Below are 19,383 nucleotides of genomic sequence, written 5' to 3' on the forward strand. Positions count from 1 at the left end.
GTTTGATCGAGTAAGTAACATAAGGGTAAGAGAGATGTGTGGAAATAAAAAGAGCATGGTTGAGAGAGCAGAAGAGGGTGTTTTGAAATGGTTTGGGCACATGGAGAGAATGAGTGAGGAAAGGTTGACCAAGAGGATATATGTGTCGGAGGTGGAGGGAACGAAGAGAAGTGGGAGACCAAATTGGAGGTGGAAAGATGGAGTGAAAAAGATTTTGTGTGATCGGGGCCTGAACATGCAGGAGGATGAAAGGAGGGCAAGGAATAGAGTGAATTGGAGCGATGTGGTATACCGGGGTTGACGGGCTGTCAGTGGATTGAATCAGGGCATGTGAAGCGTCTGGGGTAAACCATGGAAAGCTGTGTAGGTATGTATATTTTGCGTGTGTGGACGTATGTATATACATGTGTATGGGGGTGGGTTGGGCCATTTCTTCGTCTGTTTCCTTGCACTACCTCACAAACGCGGGAGACAGCGACAAAGCAAAAAAAAAAAAAAAATATATGATTTGGGGTGAAGAGGGTGGTGAGAGTAAGTGAGCTTGGGAAGGAGACTTGTGTGAGGAAGTACCAGGAGAGACTGAGTACAGAATGGAAAAAGGTGAGAACAATGGAAGTAAGGGGAGTGGGGGAGGAATGGGATGTATTTAGGGAATCAGTGATGGATTGCGCAAAAGATGCTTGTGGCATGAGAAGAGTGGGAGGTGGGTTGATTAGAAAGGGTAGTGAGTGGTGGGATGAAGAAGTAAGATTATTAGTGAAAGAGAAGAGAGAGGCATTTGGACGATTTTTGCAGGGAAAAAATGCAATTGAGTGGGAGGTGTATAAAAGAAAGAGACAGGAGGTCAAGAGAAAGGTGCAAGAGGTGAAAAAGAGGGCAAATGAGAGTTGGAGTGAGAGAGTATCATTAACTTTTAGGGAGAATAAAAAGATGTTCTGGAAGGAGGTAAATAAAGTGCATAAGACAAGGGAGCAAATGGGAACTTCAGTGAAGGGCGCAAATGGGGAGGTGATAACAAGTAGTGGTGATGTGAGAAGGAGATGGAGTGAGTATTTTGAAGGTTTGTTGAATTTGTTTGATGACAGAGTGGCAGATATAGGGTGTTTTGGTCGAGGTGGTGTGCAAAGTGAGAGGGTTAGGGAAAATGATTTGGTAAACAGAGAAGAGGTAGTAAAAGCTTTGCGGAAGATGAAAGACAGCAAGGCAGCAGCTTTGGATGGTATTGCAGTGGAATTTATTAAAAAAGGGGGTGACTGTATTGTTGACTGGTTGGTAAGGTTATTTAATGTATGTATGACTCATAATGAGGTGCCTGAGGATTGGCGGAATGCATGCATAGTGCCATTGTACAAAGGCAAAGGGGATAAGAGTGAGTGCTCAAATTACAGAGGTATAAGTTTGTTGAGTATTCCTGGTAAATTATATGGGAGGGTATTGATTGAGAGGGTGAAGGCATGTACAGAGCCTCAGATTGGGGAAGAGCAGTGTGGTTTCAGAAGTGGTAGAGGATGTGTGGATCAGGTGTTTGCTTTGAAGAATGTATGTGAGAAATACTTAGAAAAGCAAATGGATTTGTATGTAGCATTTATGGATCTGGAGAAGGCATATGATAGAGTTGATAGAGATGCTCTGTGCAAGGTATTAAGAATATATGGTGTGGGAGGCAAGTTGTTAGAAGCAGTGAAAAGTTTTTATCGAGGATGTAAGGCATGTGTACGTGTAGGAAGAGAGGAGAGTGATTGGTTCTCAGTGAATGTAGGTTTGCGGCAGGGGTGTGTGATGTCTCCATGGTTGTTTAATTTGTTTATGGATGGGGTTGTTAGGGAGGTGAATGCAAGAGTTTTGGAAAGAGGGGCAAGTATGAAGTCTGTTGGGGATGAGAGAGCTTGGGAAGTGAGTCAGTTGTTGTTCGCTGATGATACAGCGCTGGTGGCTGATTCATGTGAGAAACTGTAGAAGCTGGTGACTGAGTTTGGTAAAGTGTGTGAAAGAAGAAAGTTAAGAGTGAATGTGAATAAGAGCAAGGTTATTAGGTACACTAGGGTTGAGGGTCAAGTCAATTGGGAGGTAAGTTTGAATGGAGAAAAACTGGAGGAAGTAAAGTGTTTTAGATATCTGGGAGTGGATCTGGCAGCGGATGGAACCATGGAAGCGGAAGTGAATCATAGGGTGGGGGAGGGGGCGAAAATCCTGGGAGCCTTGAAGAATGTGTGGAAGTCGAGAACATTATCTCGGAAAGCAAAAATGGGTATGTTTGAAGGAATAGTGGTTCCAACAATGTTGTATGGTTGCGAGGCGTGGGCTATGGATAGAGTTGTGCGCAGGAGGGTGGATGTGCTGGAAATAAGATGTTTGAGGACAGTGTATGGTGTGAGGTGGTTTGATCGAGTAAGTAATGTAAGGGTAAGAGAGATGTGTGGAAATAAAAAGAGCGTGGTTGAGAGAGGAGAAGAGGGTGTTTTGAAATGGTTTGGGCACATGGAGAGAATGAGTGAGGAAAGATTGACCAAGAGGATATACGTGTCGAGGTGGAGGGAACGAGGAGAAGTGGGAGACCAAATTGGAGGTGGTAAGATGGAGTGAAAAAGATTTTGAGTGATCGGGGCCTGAACATGCAGGAGAGTGAAAGGCGGGCAAGGAATAGAGTGAATTGGATCGATGTGGTATACCGCGGTTGACGTGCTGTCAGTGGATTGAATCAGGGCATGTGAAGCGTCTGGGGTAAACCATGGAAAGTTGTGTGGGGCCTGGATGTGGAAAGGGAGCTGTGGTTTTGGTGCATTATTGCATGACAGCTAGAGACTGAGTGTGAACGAATGGGGCCTTTGTTGTCTTTTCCTAGGGCTACCTCACACACATGAGGGGGGAGGGGGATGGTATTCCATGTGTGGCGAGGTGGCGATGGGAATGAATAAAGGCAGACAGTGTGAATTGTGTGCATGGGTATATATGTATGTGTCTGTGTGTGTATATATATGTGTACATTGAGATGTATAGGTATGTATATTTGCGTGTGTGGACGTGTATGTATATACATGTGTATGGGGATGGGTTGGGCCATTTATTTCATCTGTTTCCTTGCGCTACCTCGCAAACGCGGGAGACAGCGACAAAGCAAAATAAATAAATATAAATAAAATATATATTTTTTTTTTTATTATATATTATATTATATATATATTATATATATAAGTAAGTAACGTAAGGGTAAGAGAGATGTGTGGAAATAAAAAGAGCGTGGTTGAGAGAGCAGAAGAGGGTGTTTTGAAATGGTTTGGGCACATGGAGAGAATGAGTGAGGAGAGATTGACCAAGAGGATATATGTGTCGGAGGTGGAGGGAACGAGGAGAAGAGGGAGACCAAATTGGAGGTGGAAAGATGGAGTGAAAAAGATTTTGTGTGATCGGGGCCTGAACATGCAGGAGGGTGAAAGGAGGGCAAGAAATAGAGTGAATTGGAGTCATGTGGTATACAGGGGTTGACGTGCTGTCAGTGGATTGAAGCAAGGCATGTGAAGCGTCTGGGGTAAACCATGGAAAGCTGTGTAGGTATGTATATTTGCGTGTGTGGACGTGTGTATGTACATGTGTATGGGGGGGGGGGGTTGGGCCATTTCTTTCGTCTGTTTCCTTGCGCTACCTCGCAAACGCGGGAGACAGCGACAAAGTATAAAAAAAAAAAAAAAAAAAAAAAAAAAAAAAATATATATATATATATTATCCCTGGGGATAGGGGAGAAAGAATACTTCCCACATATTCCCTGCGTGTCGTTGAAGGCGACTAAAAGGGGAGATGACTAAAAGGGGAGGGAGCGGGGAGCTTGTTTTTTTTTTAATTTTCCAAAAGAAGGAACAGAGAAGGGGGCCAGGTGAGGATATTCCCTTAGAGGCCCAGTCCTCTGTTCTTAACGCTACCTTGCTAATGCAGGAAATGGTGAATAGTTTGAAAGAAAAAGAAAAAAAAAATATATATATATATATATATATATATATATATATATATATATATATATATATATATATATATATATATATAATTTTTTTTTTTTTTGCTGTCTCCCGCGTGTGCGAGGTGGCGCAAGGAAACAGACGAAAGAAATGGCCCAACCCACCCCCATACACATGTATATACATACGTCCACACACACAATTATACATACCTACACAGCTTTCCATGGTTTACCCCAGACGCTTCACATGCCCTGATTCAATCCACTGACAGCACTTCAACCCCGGTATACCACATCGATCCAATTCACTCTATTCCTTGCCCTCCTTTCACCCTCCTGCATGTTCAGGCTCCGATCACACAAAATCTTTTTCACTCCATCTTTCCACCTCCAATTTGGTCTCCCACTTCTCCTCGTTCCCTCCACCTCCGACACATATATCCTCTTGGTCAATCTTTCCTCACTCATTCTCTCCATGTTCATAATTTCATTATTCCACTCAAGAAACATGCCATACTGTGGCATTTCAGCAAACATAGTCATTGTCAGCCACCATTGCCATGGTCATGCCAGTCACGATGAAAACCTCACAAGCAACAAGTGGGGCTATCATAACCCTCGATAATGATGGATACAGTGTTTGTGATATTGCATGCAACTTACTGTTCATCAAGACACAGCAGCACAGTGGATTATGTAATATGCCAAAACAGGTGATACAGACAACAGTCTCGGTGCATATATAACATTATGTGTTATTCACATAAACATATAACATTTTCCAAATATTGGCAGGATGTCACTAGTAGCCGATAGGACACCCTCTTGACATCAGGGCTACATATGTGTAGCAGGTCTGATGTAAATTTCTCAGTATCCATTGGACCATGTGTCATAATGTTAACACATACTCTCACTAATACTTTTTTACCAAGGGTAAATCTGCAATTTTGTGAAGACACTTCCCAACCAGTTTGCTCTCATTATATATGACTTGTGCAAATAAGGGAAAATTAGTACAATTTAGGTTTTGAACTTATTTCCCTATGGAAAACAATATTTATACATATCATCTATAATGCTCTTCTAATCTGACTTCTTTGTAATACTAAAAATCAGGGAACGCCCAAGTGTCAGAAGCAAAAGTAAATGAAATCCATTTTGTTTAATTATAAGCAATGAATAGCAAACACTTACCAAAAACATTAAATATAGTCACAAGATGGTCACAACAAAAGAAGATTCCTCAGTACCACAGCTCTTCTCTAAAGATTCTAAATGAAGTATAATATAATATAAGTTGGTTTCTTTTACGAAGTGGTAGCTATATATGATGAGGCGGCTCTTGCTATAGTTCTGAATTAGGTAATTTTGTCTGCCATTAAAGGGACTATACTGAAGCTACAGTACATAATACCTTTAGTTGTAGAAAACTGAAACACTGGAGTTACCATACGCAACTACAACAAAATGTACCCTAGTTAGAAGTTATATTCAGCCACAGTTCACTGGTATTGCCCTATACCACTCATAGGTATGACTCAAATCTCATCTAAACATTTCTTAAATACATCTTCGAACTTTCTTTACTATGTTAATCATATTACATATCTATAAGCTACTTCCTATATTCAGACTGTTACTCAAATATTCAATCATACTTCAGAGTTGGATATCAAGTTGTTTAAAGAGACCACAGATGAAGCAAATGTCTTCATGCCTTCTGTCTCCATTTCTTTCATAATTTTCTGGACTAAACCTTCTTATGGTGAAAATGGTCAACGCTGCTGATGTTACACATGAACTACCAGTTCTTAGGCTAATATTGAGGAATGTGTCGACTTTTATCAAAACAGAGTACTTGAGGTCTATTGTTTACTTAAAAATTTGTAGAGGATTCTATTACCTACTTGAAACATATGGAAACTTACTCATTTAGGAAAATCATAGGAGGTTAATGCATATGCTTCCAATGTCCTTGAATTGTTGAATCTGAATAATGATATACAGACACTTCAGTAATGAGCAGCTGTCTGAGCACATGCAAATGTCTGTTATGGTAATGATTCATCATGACGTTTTGCAAAATCATAAAAGAGTATCATAAAAATATAACAATAACATTCCATTATATTTCATTTACATACTAAGAAAGGGAGAGGCTACAAAATACAACACAGTATTATCCATTTATCAAAATCTGAACTTCAAATGCTCATAAAATAAGGTCACTTTCCTGTAGCTTTTATAATGTCCAACCAAAAAAAGACCACCAAATACCAATAATAACATCTTAGTTTTGACTAAACTAAAATTTGATACTCTTCAGTATTAGCAACTTACTGAATAATACCAAATATGTAGAACATAAATATATTCATTTATCACTAATGTGAAATTACAAAAATATATCTTCCTAATGAAAACACTACCTAATAAAGAAAATCCATAAAGGGGGTCCCTGACTTACAAATGGTTTATGTTCCTGGACCATTTATAAATTGAACTGTTCGTACATCTGAAAATTATAACCTACATAAATCAACAGCAAATGTCAATAACTGTCTGTAATAATGTATTAAATATTGTATTCTGGAACATTCTAAAAGAAGGATGCACATTTAAGTAGTACTGCTGTTCATGAATGTAATCAATCAATCATATGTCAGACTACGAATTAAGTATTTCTTTAACTTGTTCATAATTACAGATGCTCATATGTCAGGGACCCCCTGTACTCTAAGCAGACACAAGACAGATATGGCATTAGGGAGTAACAGGGGTTGAGCAAAATGCTTACTCACTGTGTGGAAGTTCTCTGAGAATGCTGTACAAGATTCCAAATGCTACTCCCAAAGAGCTCTTCATATTTAACGCAACAAAAAATCAAATTAGCAGATCTGCTGGTGTTGATGGAAGAACTTTTACAATGAACCCTTTCACTGTGGAAGAACTTTTACAATTAACCCTTTCACTGCACCACTCCACTTTTGTGGCTCAATGTAGTTCAGTGTACCATGCCTTGATTGTGGCTTTAAACCTTTATGCCCTGATTTTAATTCCCAACTGATCCATGATTCCACATCTTGTCCATAGATATCACTAGTAACCTAACAACGTTGCTGGAAAGAATATTAAGCATCACAGTCATCCATAAATCATCAAAGAAAGTGCAACTCTGTCATCTTGACAGGAAGTGAAATTTACAAAGTAAATATAGTCATCAATTTTGCAATAATATTGCTCATATAATTCTATAAAAATCTGGTTCTGTCTATTTAAATAATATGTAAATTCATATAAAATATATCAAACAATGTATATATGTACATGAATTTTTAGTTCTGTCTGTATAAATATCAAGTAAGTATTCAATGCATATAACTCTATATATATATGTAAAAATGCATAAGATACACAAACATATGAAATATGTAAATGATGCATAAGCTAAACACACATGGAAAAAACCACTGTAATATGTTTAGATGTAGAATGAAATCACACCTGAAAAAACATAATCACCACATACATAAATATTGAGGATCTATGCTGCCAGACAGGGCCAGCCCCCATCAATCTAACATTCTCCCACAATTTCTTTTTTCTTTTATGTTGAAGGCTCCAGTCAAGGACAAAAATCCACATCAAGGCAGGGGCCCCTTCATTGAAATATAGAGAGAATTATGAAATGGAAAAAGAAATGACAAGGGAGAGTATTTACGAATTTTTAAGAAAGTGAAAGACTTGTCTTTTGAAATATGCCAGGTCATAGTTATTGGGAAAGACATGAGAAGGTACAAAGTTTAAAAGCTTCGACGTGTAGGGAAAGAAGCAGGTATCAAAACGGCAGATCCTTGATTTGCAAATGCCCACACAATAATCATGTCATGCAGAAGCTTGCTAACTATAAAGGAAAGTTTACCAATTTCTTTGGTATTTTCTTCAATAACATACAATGTAGAAATATTTTGTAGGGGGCGGAGGGTAATTTTTTTTCACTGAGAAATACATAAAACAGAAATCTTGCACAACGAAAGGGCTAAGAGAGATAATCAATAATAATTCATAGTACACAGTTAGCCCTCTAAGACACTAAATTCACTGGAAATAAGATACTAAAAAGAAGTATTACCTTCCAATGTCTGTGACTGTTTAGTAAGATTAATACACTAAGTTCATGTTACGGCAATTTTCCAAAGTAAATAACCACATTCGTAAAATTATGAAAGAATATCCCATTATGCAAGCTGATCATGTTTTCCTTTTATTGTTTTTCTAATTCACACAATCAACAGTTACTGCCAGAATAAAAGTAAACCAAACTAATAAGGAAAAACAAACCGATAAAACCATCATTTTGAAATATTAAAGGTGTACATATGGCACTCACAGCATTGCTGAACACAAATGCCATGTGACCTGGGCCCAAGGCACAGTTACAGGAGACTGACAGGTGTATGCTTGGCAATAATCATAATTATACTGTCACAACTACCAAACCATGTGTCTTTAAAAACACAACATAAGTGATAAGCAACATCCTATGCTTGACTTCTGATACACATTATAAAGCTTATTATTCCTGCTAAGCTCAAACCTTTTCACAGTTGTCTTTGTATACGGTTTAAGTATGAAACAACCTCATCATTACAGGCAGATGCCACATGATGCATATTATATATCATATACACCAGTATCCCTTTTATGGGGTTCCTGCAGCTTCAAAGCTGCACTACAATCAGTAGTGAGGAAATGATTGCATCCCTTTTTATCCACTGACAAAGATAAAATCTCACCGCGGGTGACTTTCACTCAAATCACATGCAAGCAGAATCAAGTAATGGCAATTCAGTATTTTGATCTACTGTTCTGAACCTATTGCATGAATACACAACACAGCTGAAATACATCATAAAAGCCACACAGAAGGCTTCATATATATAGGTCCTTGTCATTACTACTAACATTAAAGCTATCAATAATTACACAATAAACCATTGCACCTCAAATTTAGGAGTCGTCAAAGTACATACGGCCAGGTCCATTAGCCTTCATGTAACGGCGGTATGACTTGTAACGACCAGACTGTGCCATCTTGATCTTCATCTCTTTATCTCGTTCTGTTTTCCATTCGTTAAAGTTTTCTTTCATCCAAAGTTCCTTTCCTAAGTAATCCTCTTTGGTTTTTTCATCCAAGTTCTGCAAATGTTAACACAAAAGACCTGGTAAGTAACACTACACAGGTATCGCATTAAATATGAGAACTGATTACAACCTGATAATCTCTCAAAAAAAATCCCTGAGGTGAACTTACGTTAAGAGCAAACTTTTTAATAATATCTGTTACTTTTGGAAGAATACTGTTTACACTTCTAATTCTACACCGGAAGTCAAAAGAGGTAATCTCCAATAACAAAGGCTGTCTATGAAGCATGATAAGTAGATCAGGGTGACATACATTTGGTGGGATACTGAAGATTAATCAGTCCGCATCAACCTATGACCTAACATGGCTGTGCATCAGACAGTGGCTGAGAAGCAGACTGGGGTGTGACAGAGATGGTGGCAGGGGTGGTGATAGTGGTGTTGGCAAAGTGGAAGGTGGTTTTAGAGGAGACAGTGGTGCTGGTAGTGGCAGTGGCAGAGGGGATGGCTGAGGTGGTTGTAAAGGGGGTGGCACAGGTGGTTGCAGAAAGGGTGGCACAGGGTGTGGTAATGGTGGTGGTGGTGGTAAATGGGGTGGCTGAGATAATGGTAGATATGGTGACATAAGTGGTTCTAAAAAGGTGGTAGCAGCACATACGCCTTGCATTTCTGGAATATAACACTATTCATAAAAATATCTCTATGTTAAAGTATCTATGTAATGTGTACACTCTACCCTGAATCTTAAAATGACTATAGGAAAACTGACTTGCTGAGGGCATTACCAACAGAGAAGGAACCTATGTTTACAATACGCATTTCAAAGAAAAAAGTTATTGTGAGGCCAAAAGGTGCAATTAGGGGTGTTACACAAATTCAGCTATACACCCACAAGTTTTTCTCATTTAGTGTAGATATATGAAGGTGGGATAGATACCACGAGGACAGAGAAATGCACAGAGAAAATGCAAAGCATTCTGCACAAAGTGCAAAAATATATAGCTAGCTCCTAAAAATTATATTAGTCCTCAAATAGTAACAAGTACAATTAATCAAAGACCTACACATTAAAAAAGTTATAATTACCCAATCCATCAACTGTGAATAAGTTAACATGCAATAAAAAATTACAGCACATATAAAACTAAGGTCTGTGGGGTTTGGTTATGGATAGCAAGCTGTGATTATGGTGCATCACATATGACAGAGAATGGATGTGAGGAAGTGCAGCCTTTCTCCATCTGTTTCTAGACAACCTCACTTACATGGGAAATGGCAATCAAGCATGAAAAAAATATAAAACTACAAAGGTAATGAAAGAGTTGCACAAATAATGAGTTTACACTCATCATATATGAGCCATGCAAACCAGCCAGTCCAATGGAAAGGAAGAAATTGGGCATGAGGATCATAAAATTCATACATGGGTATACATGGTTACAAAAAAAATTACTGCATTACTAATAAAACATATACAGTGATTCATTACTGAGATGTACTAATACATATGGTCTATATTACAGGGAGTCCCCATCTTATGAATGGCTGGCCTAAGAGAATCTGTACATGTAAACAAGCTCCAAAAAACATATTTTATTTCTAGTCCAACATACACCAAATTACTTGAAATTATGAACCACCACTTAAATGGGCATTAACTGTTTCTTAATATGATGCTTTTTCATATCTATCTATATCTCTGATGCCTGTTCCCTCTGAGAACTCCCTCAAGGGGTGACCACAGCAAAATTCTCCATAACTGGAGAACTCCAGTGCTACTTCTTAGCCTTTAGTGTCTAATCCTAACAGGCCAATAACAGAGGGCAACCCTAGAATAGTGATTCCATTATGCTTTATTAACTATATATACTTTAGAGTACAATATTTACTCTAATATTATATGAATTACCATCATTTCTATATATTTTCTGACTTACAATCAATTCAAGAGGGTCCAGGAAAGTAACCCATTCATAAGCTCAGGTCTCATATACTTAAAGACCCTGAATTTCACAGTCTTCTTTCTGATCACCAGTATAGCTTCCATAAGACAAAATCCACAGGTGATACTCTTTCCCATCTTAATGATGTCTGGTCATCATCCCTAAAAGATTTTGGGGAGTTCTTTGTAGCTGCCCTTGACATATCCAAAGCTTTTAACAGGTTGTGACATTGGAGACTCATCTCTAAGCTCCCCTCTTTTGGCTTCCCTCTCTCACTTTATCTCCACATAACTAGCTTCCTCTCTGGCTGATCTAACTCTGTGGTTGTTGATGGATCAGCCTCCCCCTTTCTCCATCAACAGCAGCATCCCTCAAGATTCTATCTTGTCCCCTACACATTTTCTTCTCTTTATCAATGATTTCCTCTACAAAAATAACCAAGTGCACTTAATACTGCATGCCTCAATATCCTCCAATTCTGCTCTTTCTTCTCTCACTTGATCTGCATCTCATCTTGAAACAGCTTCCTTAATAAACTCAGACTTGGACAGGATATCTCACTGGTGTACACGAAATCTACTAAAGTTTAATGCCTCCAAGACCAAGTTTCTACCCATCTCTCTATCGAAAACTCCTCACAACTCCCATCTCTCCTATGACGGTTCTGTAATTCTACTTATTGACTCAATAAACATTATTGGTATTACTATCACATCCATTCTTTCTTGGAAAACCCAAATTACAGAAACAGCAAAGTCTCTCTCTAAAAAACTGGGAGTCCAGTTTAGATTTTGAAATTTCTTTTCTTCGAAACAGTTGCTTTGTTTATACAAGTGATTGATTCATCTTTTCATGGAATACTGCTCTTACACCTGGGGTGATTCTAGCTCTACAAACTTACTTGCCAGTCAAGTATAAAGCAGTCTGACTAAAAAACTCTCCCAAGCTAACTTCAAAAGATGACCAGCTTGCCCTACACCAAAATGTTGGTTGACTTTCCCTCTTCTATAGGTATCACTTTGGTTCTTGCTCTTGAGAGCTGGCTGCTTGTAAGCTCCCACTAGCTAGACCATGAGATACTCACCAAGCTGCTGCATCACATGATTACTGTGTCCACTGGCAACTCAAGGATGGGCCGTTTTGATAACTTTTTCTTTCCCTACACCTCAAAACTTTGGAACTCTCTACTTTATGTTTTTTCCCAATAACTATGACCTGAATCATTTCAAATTAGAGGTGCTTCACTTCCACCAAAAATCATAAATACTTCCCCTTGTCTCTTCTTTTTCCTTTTCATAACTCTCAAAATTTCAATTAAGGCTCAGCCTTGATGTGTTTAAATTTATCTTCATTAAATTCCTCTGCATACAGGCACTGCAACAGCATTAGGTATCACAAGACTAACGTTTTTAAATTGATCTTCGATGAATTTCATTAAGTGCTTATCTGCCCATCTGTAAAAATTATTCACGTCTTAATTTTTCTTTATCTTCTGCACTCTCTATGGCTATATTTTTGTGTCATCTGTGAAACATCTGACTACACTCTCTCTTACTCCCTTATCTATGTCTAAGATTATGATATCAAAGAGTATTACAGCTAGAACTGTTCTTTACAGAAACCCTGACTATATCTTTTTTCTCAGACGTGTTTCCATTTGAAACTATTTTGAATTTTCTACTGGTTAAAAATTCATTGATCCAAATAGTCCATCTCTCCTTGTATATAAGACTTGCCACTTTCTTTAGTAACAACCCAAGGGTTACTTCATCAAACTCTTTTGCAAAATCAAGAAAAATAAAGTCCATTTTTTACTCATCCATCAAACCTTCATTTTTTTTTTTTTTTTTTTTTATACTTTGTCGCTGTCTCCCGCATTTGCGAGGTAGCGCAAGGAAACAGACGAAAGAAATGGCCCAACCCCCCCCCCCCCCATACACATGTACATACACACGTCCACACACGCAAATATACATACCTACACAGCTTTCCATGGTTTACCCCAGACGCTTCACATGCCTTGATTCAATCCACTGACAGCACGTCAACCCCTGTATACCACATCGCTCCAATTCACTCTATTCCTTGCCCTCCTTTCACCCTCCTGCATGTTCAGGCCCCGATCACACAAAATCTTTTTCACTCCATCTTTCCACCTCCAATTTGGTCTCCCTCTTCTCCTCGTTCCCTCCACCTCCGACACATATATCCTCTTGGTCAATCTTTCCTCACTCATTCTCTCCATGTGCCCAAACCATTTCAAAACACCCTCTTCTGCTCTCTCAACCACGCTCTTTTTATTTCCACACATCTCTCTTACCCTTACGTTACTTACTCGATCAAACCACCTCACACCACACATTGTCCTCAAACATCTCATTTCCAGCACATCCATCCTCCTGCGCACAACTCTATCCATAGCCCACGCCTCGCAACCATACAGCATTGTTGGAACCACTATTCCTTCAAACATACCCATTTTTGCTTTCCGAGATAATGTTCTCGACTTCCACACATTCTTCAAGGCTCCCAAAATTTTCGCCCCCTCCCCCACCCTATGATCCACTTCCGCTTCCATGGTTCCATCCGCTGACAGATCCACTCCCAGATATCTAAAACACTTCACTTCCTCCAGTTTTTCTCCATTCAAACTCACCTCCCAATTGACTTGACCCTCAACCCTACTGTACCTAATAACCTTGCTCTTATTCACATTTACTCTTAACTTTCTTCTTCCACACACTTTACAAAACTCAGTCACCAGCTTCTGCAGTTTCTCACATGAATCAGCCACCAGCGCTGTATCATCAGCGAACAACAACTGACTCACTTCCCAAGCTCTCTCATCCCCAACAGACTTCATACTTGCCCCTCTTTCCAGGACTCTTGCATTTACCTCCCTAACAACCCCATCCATAAACAAATTAAACAACCATGGAGACATCACACACCCCTGCCGCAAACCTACATTCACTGAGAACCAATCACTTTCCTCTCTTCCTACACGTACACATGCCTTACATCCTCGATAAAAACTTTTCACTGCTTCTAACAACTTGCCTCCCACACCATATATTCTTAATACCTTCCACAGAGCATCTCTATCAACTCTATCATATGCCTTCTCCAGATCCATAAATGCTACATACAAATCCATTTGCTTTTCTAAGTATTTCTCACATACATTCTTCAAAGCAAACACCTGATCCACACATCCTCTACCACTTCTGAAACTGCACTGCTCTTCCCCAATCTGATGCTCTGTACATGCCTTCACCCTCTCAATCAATACCCTCCCATATAATTTACCTTCATATATGTCATTATAATGGGCCAGTATTTGCATCTAGGTAATTTTATCTGGAACAGAACCACATTGTCCTTCACCAATGAATCTGTTTGAAATAAGATGCTCCATTATGTACTTGCTCAGAGGAATTGATGGTAACTGTGGATAAAAGCAAGGTTATTTGGTTTAGCAGTGCACAGAAGCAGGTTGTTTGGGTGCGAGTCAATATGGTGAAAACTTGGAGGAAGTGCAGTCTTTCAGATATCTGGGAGTGGACATGGCAGCGAATAGAACTAAGGTAGCAAAGATGAAGGGGCAAAGGTTCTGGGAGCATTGAGGAATATGTGGAAAGAGAGGCCTTTACCTCAGAGGGCAAAAATGGAAATGTTTGAAGGTATAGTAGTCTAATCAATAAGTACTAAAGATGTAAGAGAAAGGTGTTGTAATATAATCATGGTTTAGAAAGCTGAAGAAGGTGTGCTCAAATCATTTGGAAATAAGGAAAGAATGAGTGAGGTGAGGCTGACAGAGAGGATATATGTCTGAAGTGGAGGGGACCAGTGGAAGACCAAACTAGAGATGGATGGATGGAATTAAAAAGATTTTGAGTGTTTGGGGCCTAGATATAAAGGAGAGTGAAAGGTGTGCAGGGGAATTAGAATTGGAATGATATGGTATACAGGACATGATGTGCCATCAATGGACTGACCCAGGGTACATGAAGCAGCCAAGGGAAATCACAGAGGGGGCTGTGGAGTGGGGCCTGTTTGGATAAGGGACTGTGGTTTCAGTGCATTACACATGAAAGCTAGAGAATCACTGTAAGCAAATGAGGCCTTAGTCTGTTCCTGGCACTTCTTCACTAACATGGGAAATGGCAAACAAGAATAAAAGAAAAAAGAAATTAATCTGGGCATATGAATCAGAGAAGGTACACCACTGAACAGTCTGTGGGCTCGGCACTGGTTTTGGATATATGAAAATGAAGCCAATACTCATTTGTTTCTGATGCTACCCTACTTAGGTGGAACAAGCAAGTTTGCATAAAATCTTTTTTATAAAGCTAGGAGATTTCATAAACAGTTTGAAGAACATGAAGACAAGACCTGGGGAAATGACCATATCACCTTGGTGGGAGTGACCATATCAACATTAGTGAGATATGTTCAGAATACTGAAATGAATAAAATATAGATCAATTAGTATGAAAGAGAAAGATTCAATACAAAATAAAAACTAAAGAGGTCAGAGGTTATCAAAAAGATGAGAGAATCATTTGGCTTGGAGAGATTTCAGGGTACATATAGTGAGAGGAGCTAAAGGAAAGGGTTTCATAGCACTTATCAGATTGTGAAGATATGAGTGGGTAGTTTTAAAAATCATCTGATGCTGAGTTTTGAGAAGTTGAACATTGTAGAAATGGGGATGTAGATTTTGTGAGATAATGGTAAATTCAATACTAAACTCTAGCCTTGGGGATATGGCAGAAAGAATACTTCCCATGTATTCCCTATACATTGTAAAAGGTGACTAAGGGGGGCAGAAACAGGAGTCTGGAAACCCTCTCTTACCTATATTTCAATTTCTTAAAAGTTGGAACAATGGCAATATCATAACCAATGAGGTTAGGAGGTGCTGCTACTGAGGTATGGACTCGAAATTGGGAAAAGTTTTGAATTTCAATGCCTAAGGAAAATACTAGTTTTCTGGAGAATCCAATTCTCACTCTGCCTTGTCATAGCGACATCTTTATTACACCATACACACAATTGAAGGGTGCTGAGGTTTTTAATTTTTCAGACAATCTGGAGCCCTGCTGCCTCAAGGAAACAGTGCTGGAGTTGCCCTCTACCAGTGGCCTGTCAAGGGTGAGGCACTAAAGGCTAAGAACCAGCACCAGAGTTTAACAGTTATGCCGGGGACTAAAATGGACACGCAATTTTGGGTGATGGCAATGAATAAGAAAGGGATGACTGGTGAGAGTAAAAGGAGGGATCTTCTGGATGTGTTGGGGAGGCATTGCCCAATGCCAGTATTAGTTTCTTTTCAAATACTTAAGGTATACTGGGCTTTTTAGCTTTTGGGACAATTTGGGAGCCCTGCTGTCTCTGGGAAACATTGCACTGGAGTTGCCCTCTGCCAGTGGCCTCTCACGGGTGGGTCACAAAAGGTAAAGAGGGGGCACTGGAGTCTACAAGTTATGCCATGGAGTATAATGGATGAATGATTGAGGGTGGTAGTGCTGAAAGTGAATGGGATGATTGGAAAGAGTAAAAGGAGGGAACATTCGAATGTGCTGAGGATTGAGGAAACTGATTTCCTTGGGCTGGGTGTATGGAATGAAAATGGAAATGATAAATGCATATTATGGAGAGGCATGGATGTAGTGGTATGGAAAGGAATGAATGAAAATGATCAGGGAAGAGGGAAAGAAGGATGTGCAATTGTGCTTGCAAGAGTAAGGGAGGGTTCTTCAGAGCATGGATGGAATGGATCAAGAATAGCTTAGGAGAAAGGAAATATTGGAATTGTAAAGTATGCAATGCAAAGGTATATGTATATGTGGCTCTAAATATAAAGTCTGTGCAAGGTAAAGATGAAATGAAGCATTTCTGGAAAAATTTAAAAGATTGTATACATGGTTTTGAGAAGGAAAGGGGGTTTCAACGGGTGATAAGAATGCGAAGGTGGGTTGATGAAATCAGCAAGGTAGTTAGTAAATGGGAAGTGCCTGGAGCAAATGAGAATGGAAGTTATCTTGTGGATGACTGTGCTGAGGAAGAATAGAGATGTGAAATTGTTGGCAAGTGAAAAAATTAATTAGAAATATGCAAGGATGAGTATGAAAGGAGGGTGAATGAGAGTTTAGATGGAAGTGCATTAAATGTAGGCATGCAGTCACGTGTGAATGAGTTGTTCAAAATGTTTACAAAAAGACTGTTAAAGGTAGTAGTTAGATAAAGGTCAAGAGATATAGGAATGAAAAAGGAAATGCATGAGGACAGATGAAATTAAGAATGCTGTGGAAGAAAAGAAAAAGGCATATGGCAGACTGCTTGAAAGGAATGTACAAATGGAAGTTCACTAAAGGAGGAGAGAAGAATATATGACATGTAAGTGGAATGCCAAGAAGCTGATAGAAGAAAGCAAGGAAAGAGTAGATAAAGATTTTGAAGGAAAATAGTTGAGTGAAAAATTTAGGGAAAATGAGAGATTGTACTGTTATAGGGTGAAAAAGGAAAGAGGTGTATGTAGGAGTGGAAATTTTAAAGTGAGAAGCAAGGAAGGAGAGTTGCTGAATCAAAAGGAGGCGTGAGGAAGATGGAAAGAGCATTTTGAAGAACTGGTTAATGTGGGAGGTGTGGGAGCTGACGTTTCATGTATGGGTATGGAGGATAGAAGGAAGAGGATACAAGTGCACTGGGCTACAGCAAAAAGGGAGGTAAGAAGGGCAATATTGAGGCTGAGAGTAGGAAAGGCACCTGTTGAAATGTTGAAGTATGGAAGAGAAAGTGTGAGAGAGTGAATGCATTTGATATGTAATTTAACATGGAAACAGAAGGCTGTGCTTGAGGATTTGATGAAAGCTATCACTGTTCCTTTGCTCAAAGGAAAAGGTGCTAAGGATGTATGTAGGAATTATAGGGGAATAAGTCTGTTAAGTGAAGAGGGTGGTGAGAGTAAGTGAGCTTGGGAAGGAGACTTGTGTGAGGAAGTACCAGGAGAGACTGAGTACAGAATGGAAAAAGGTGAGAACAATGGAAGTAAGGGGAGTGGGGGAGGAATGGGATGTATTTAGGGAATCAGTGATGGATTGCGCAAAAGATGCTTGTGGCATGAGAAGAGTGGGAGGTGGGTTGATTAGAAAGGGTGGTGAGTGGTGGGATGAAGAAGTAAGAGTATTAGTGAAAGAGAAGAGAGAGGCATTTGGACGATTTTTGCAGGGAAAAAATGAAATTGAGTGGGAGATGTATAAAAGAAAGAGACAGGAGGTCAAGAGAAAGGTGCAAGAGGTGAAAAAAAGGGCAAATGAGAGTTGGGGTGAGAGAGTATCATTAAATTTTAGGGAGAATAAAAAGATGTTCTGAAAGGAGGTAAATAAAGTGCGTAAGACAAGGGAGCAAATGGGAACTTCAGTGAAGGGCGCAAATGGGGAGGTGATAACAAGTAGTGGTGATGTGAGAAGGAGATGGAGTGAGTATTTTGAAGGTTTGTTGAATGTGTTTGATGATAGAGTGGCAGATATAGGGTGTTTTGGTCGAGGTGGTGTGCAAAGTGAGAGGGTTAGGGAAAATGATTTGGTAAACATAGAAGAGGTAGTAAAAGCTTTGCGGAAGATGAAAGCCGGCAAGGCAGCAGGCTTGGATGGTATTGCAGTGGAATTTATTAAAAAAGGGGGTGACTGTATTGTTGACTGGTTGGTAAGGTTATTTAATGTATGTATGACTCATGGTGAGGTGCCTGAGGATTGGCGGAATGCGTGCATAGTGCCATTGTACAAAGGCAAAGGGGATAAGAGTGAGTGCTCAAATTACAGAGGTATAAGTTTGTTGAGTATTCCTGGTAATTTATATGGGAGGATATTGATTGAGAGGGTGAAGGCATGTACAGAGCATCAGATTGGGGAAGAGCAGTGTGGTTTCAGAAGTGGTAGAGGATGTGTGGATCAGGTGTTTGCTTTGAAGAATGTATGTGAGAAATACATAGAAAAGCAAATGGATTTGTATGTAGCATTTATGGATCTGGAGAAGGCATATGATAGAGTTGATAGAGATGCTCTGTGCAAGGTATTAAGAATATATGGTGTGGGAGGCAAGTTGTTAGAAGCAGTGAAAAGTTTTTATCGAGGATGTAAGGCATGTGTACGTGTAGGAAGAGAGGAAAGTGATTGGTTCTCAGTGAATGTAGGTTTGCGGCAGGGGTGTGTGATGTCTCCATGGTTGTTTAATTTGTTTATGGATGGGGTTGTTAGGGAGGTGAATGCAAGAGTTCTGGAAAGAGGGGCAAGTATGAAGTCTGTTGGGGATGAGAGAGCTTGGGAAGTGAGTCAGTT

At 39.4% G+C, this 19,383-nt stretch overlaps 1 protein-coding gene across 2 annotated transcripts in view; it reads right to left on the minus strand.

Moving 5' to 3' along the window:
• Positions 1 to 6,064: 6,064 nt before the first annotated feature.
• The window catches only part of LOC139748282 (dnaJ homolog subfamily C member 25 homolog), a 191,819-nt gene continuing 178,500 nt past the window's right edge, over positions 6,065 to 19,383 (minus strand). Inside the window, exon 5 of one of the 2 annotated variants that reach the window (XR_011712624.1) lies at positions 6,065 to 9,175. Coding sequence is in view for 1 of the 2 variants with exons in the window: in XM_071661256.1 (XP_071517357.1) it covers positions 9,119 to 9,152 (34 nt within the window). In the remaining variant the exon portion in view is untranslated. The remainder of the gene's footprint in view (positions 9,176 to 19,383) is intronic. The other variant, XM_071661256.1, reaches the window with a different exon arrangement.

Source organism: Panulirus ornatus, chromosome 73 (genome assembly GCF_036320965.1).
Source record: "Panulirus ornatus isolate Po-2019 chromosome 73, ASM3632096v1, whole genome shotgun sequence".
Taxonomy (NCBI): Eukaryota; Metazoa; Arthropoda; class Malacostraca; order Decapoda; family Palinuridae; genus Panulirus; species Panulirus ornatus.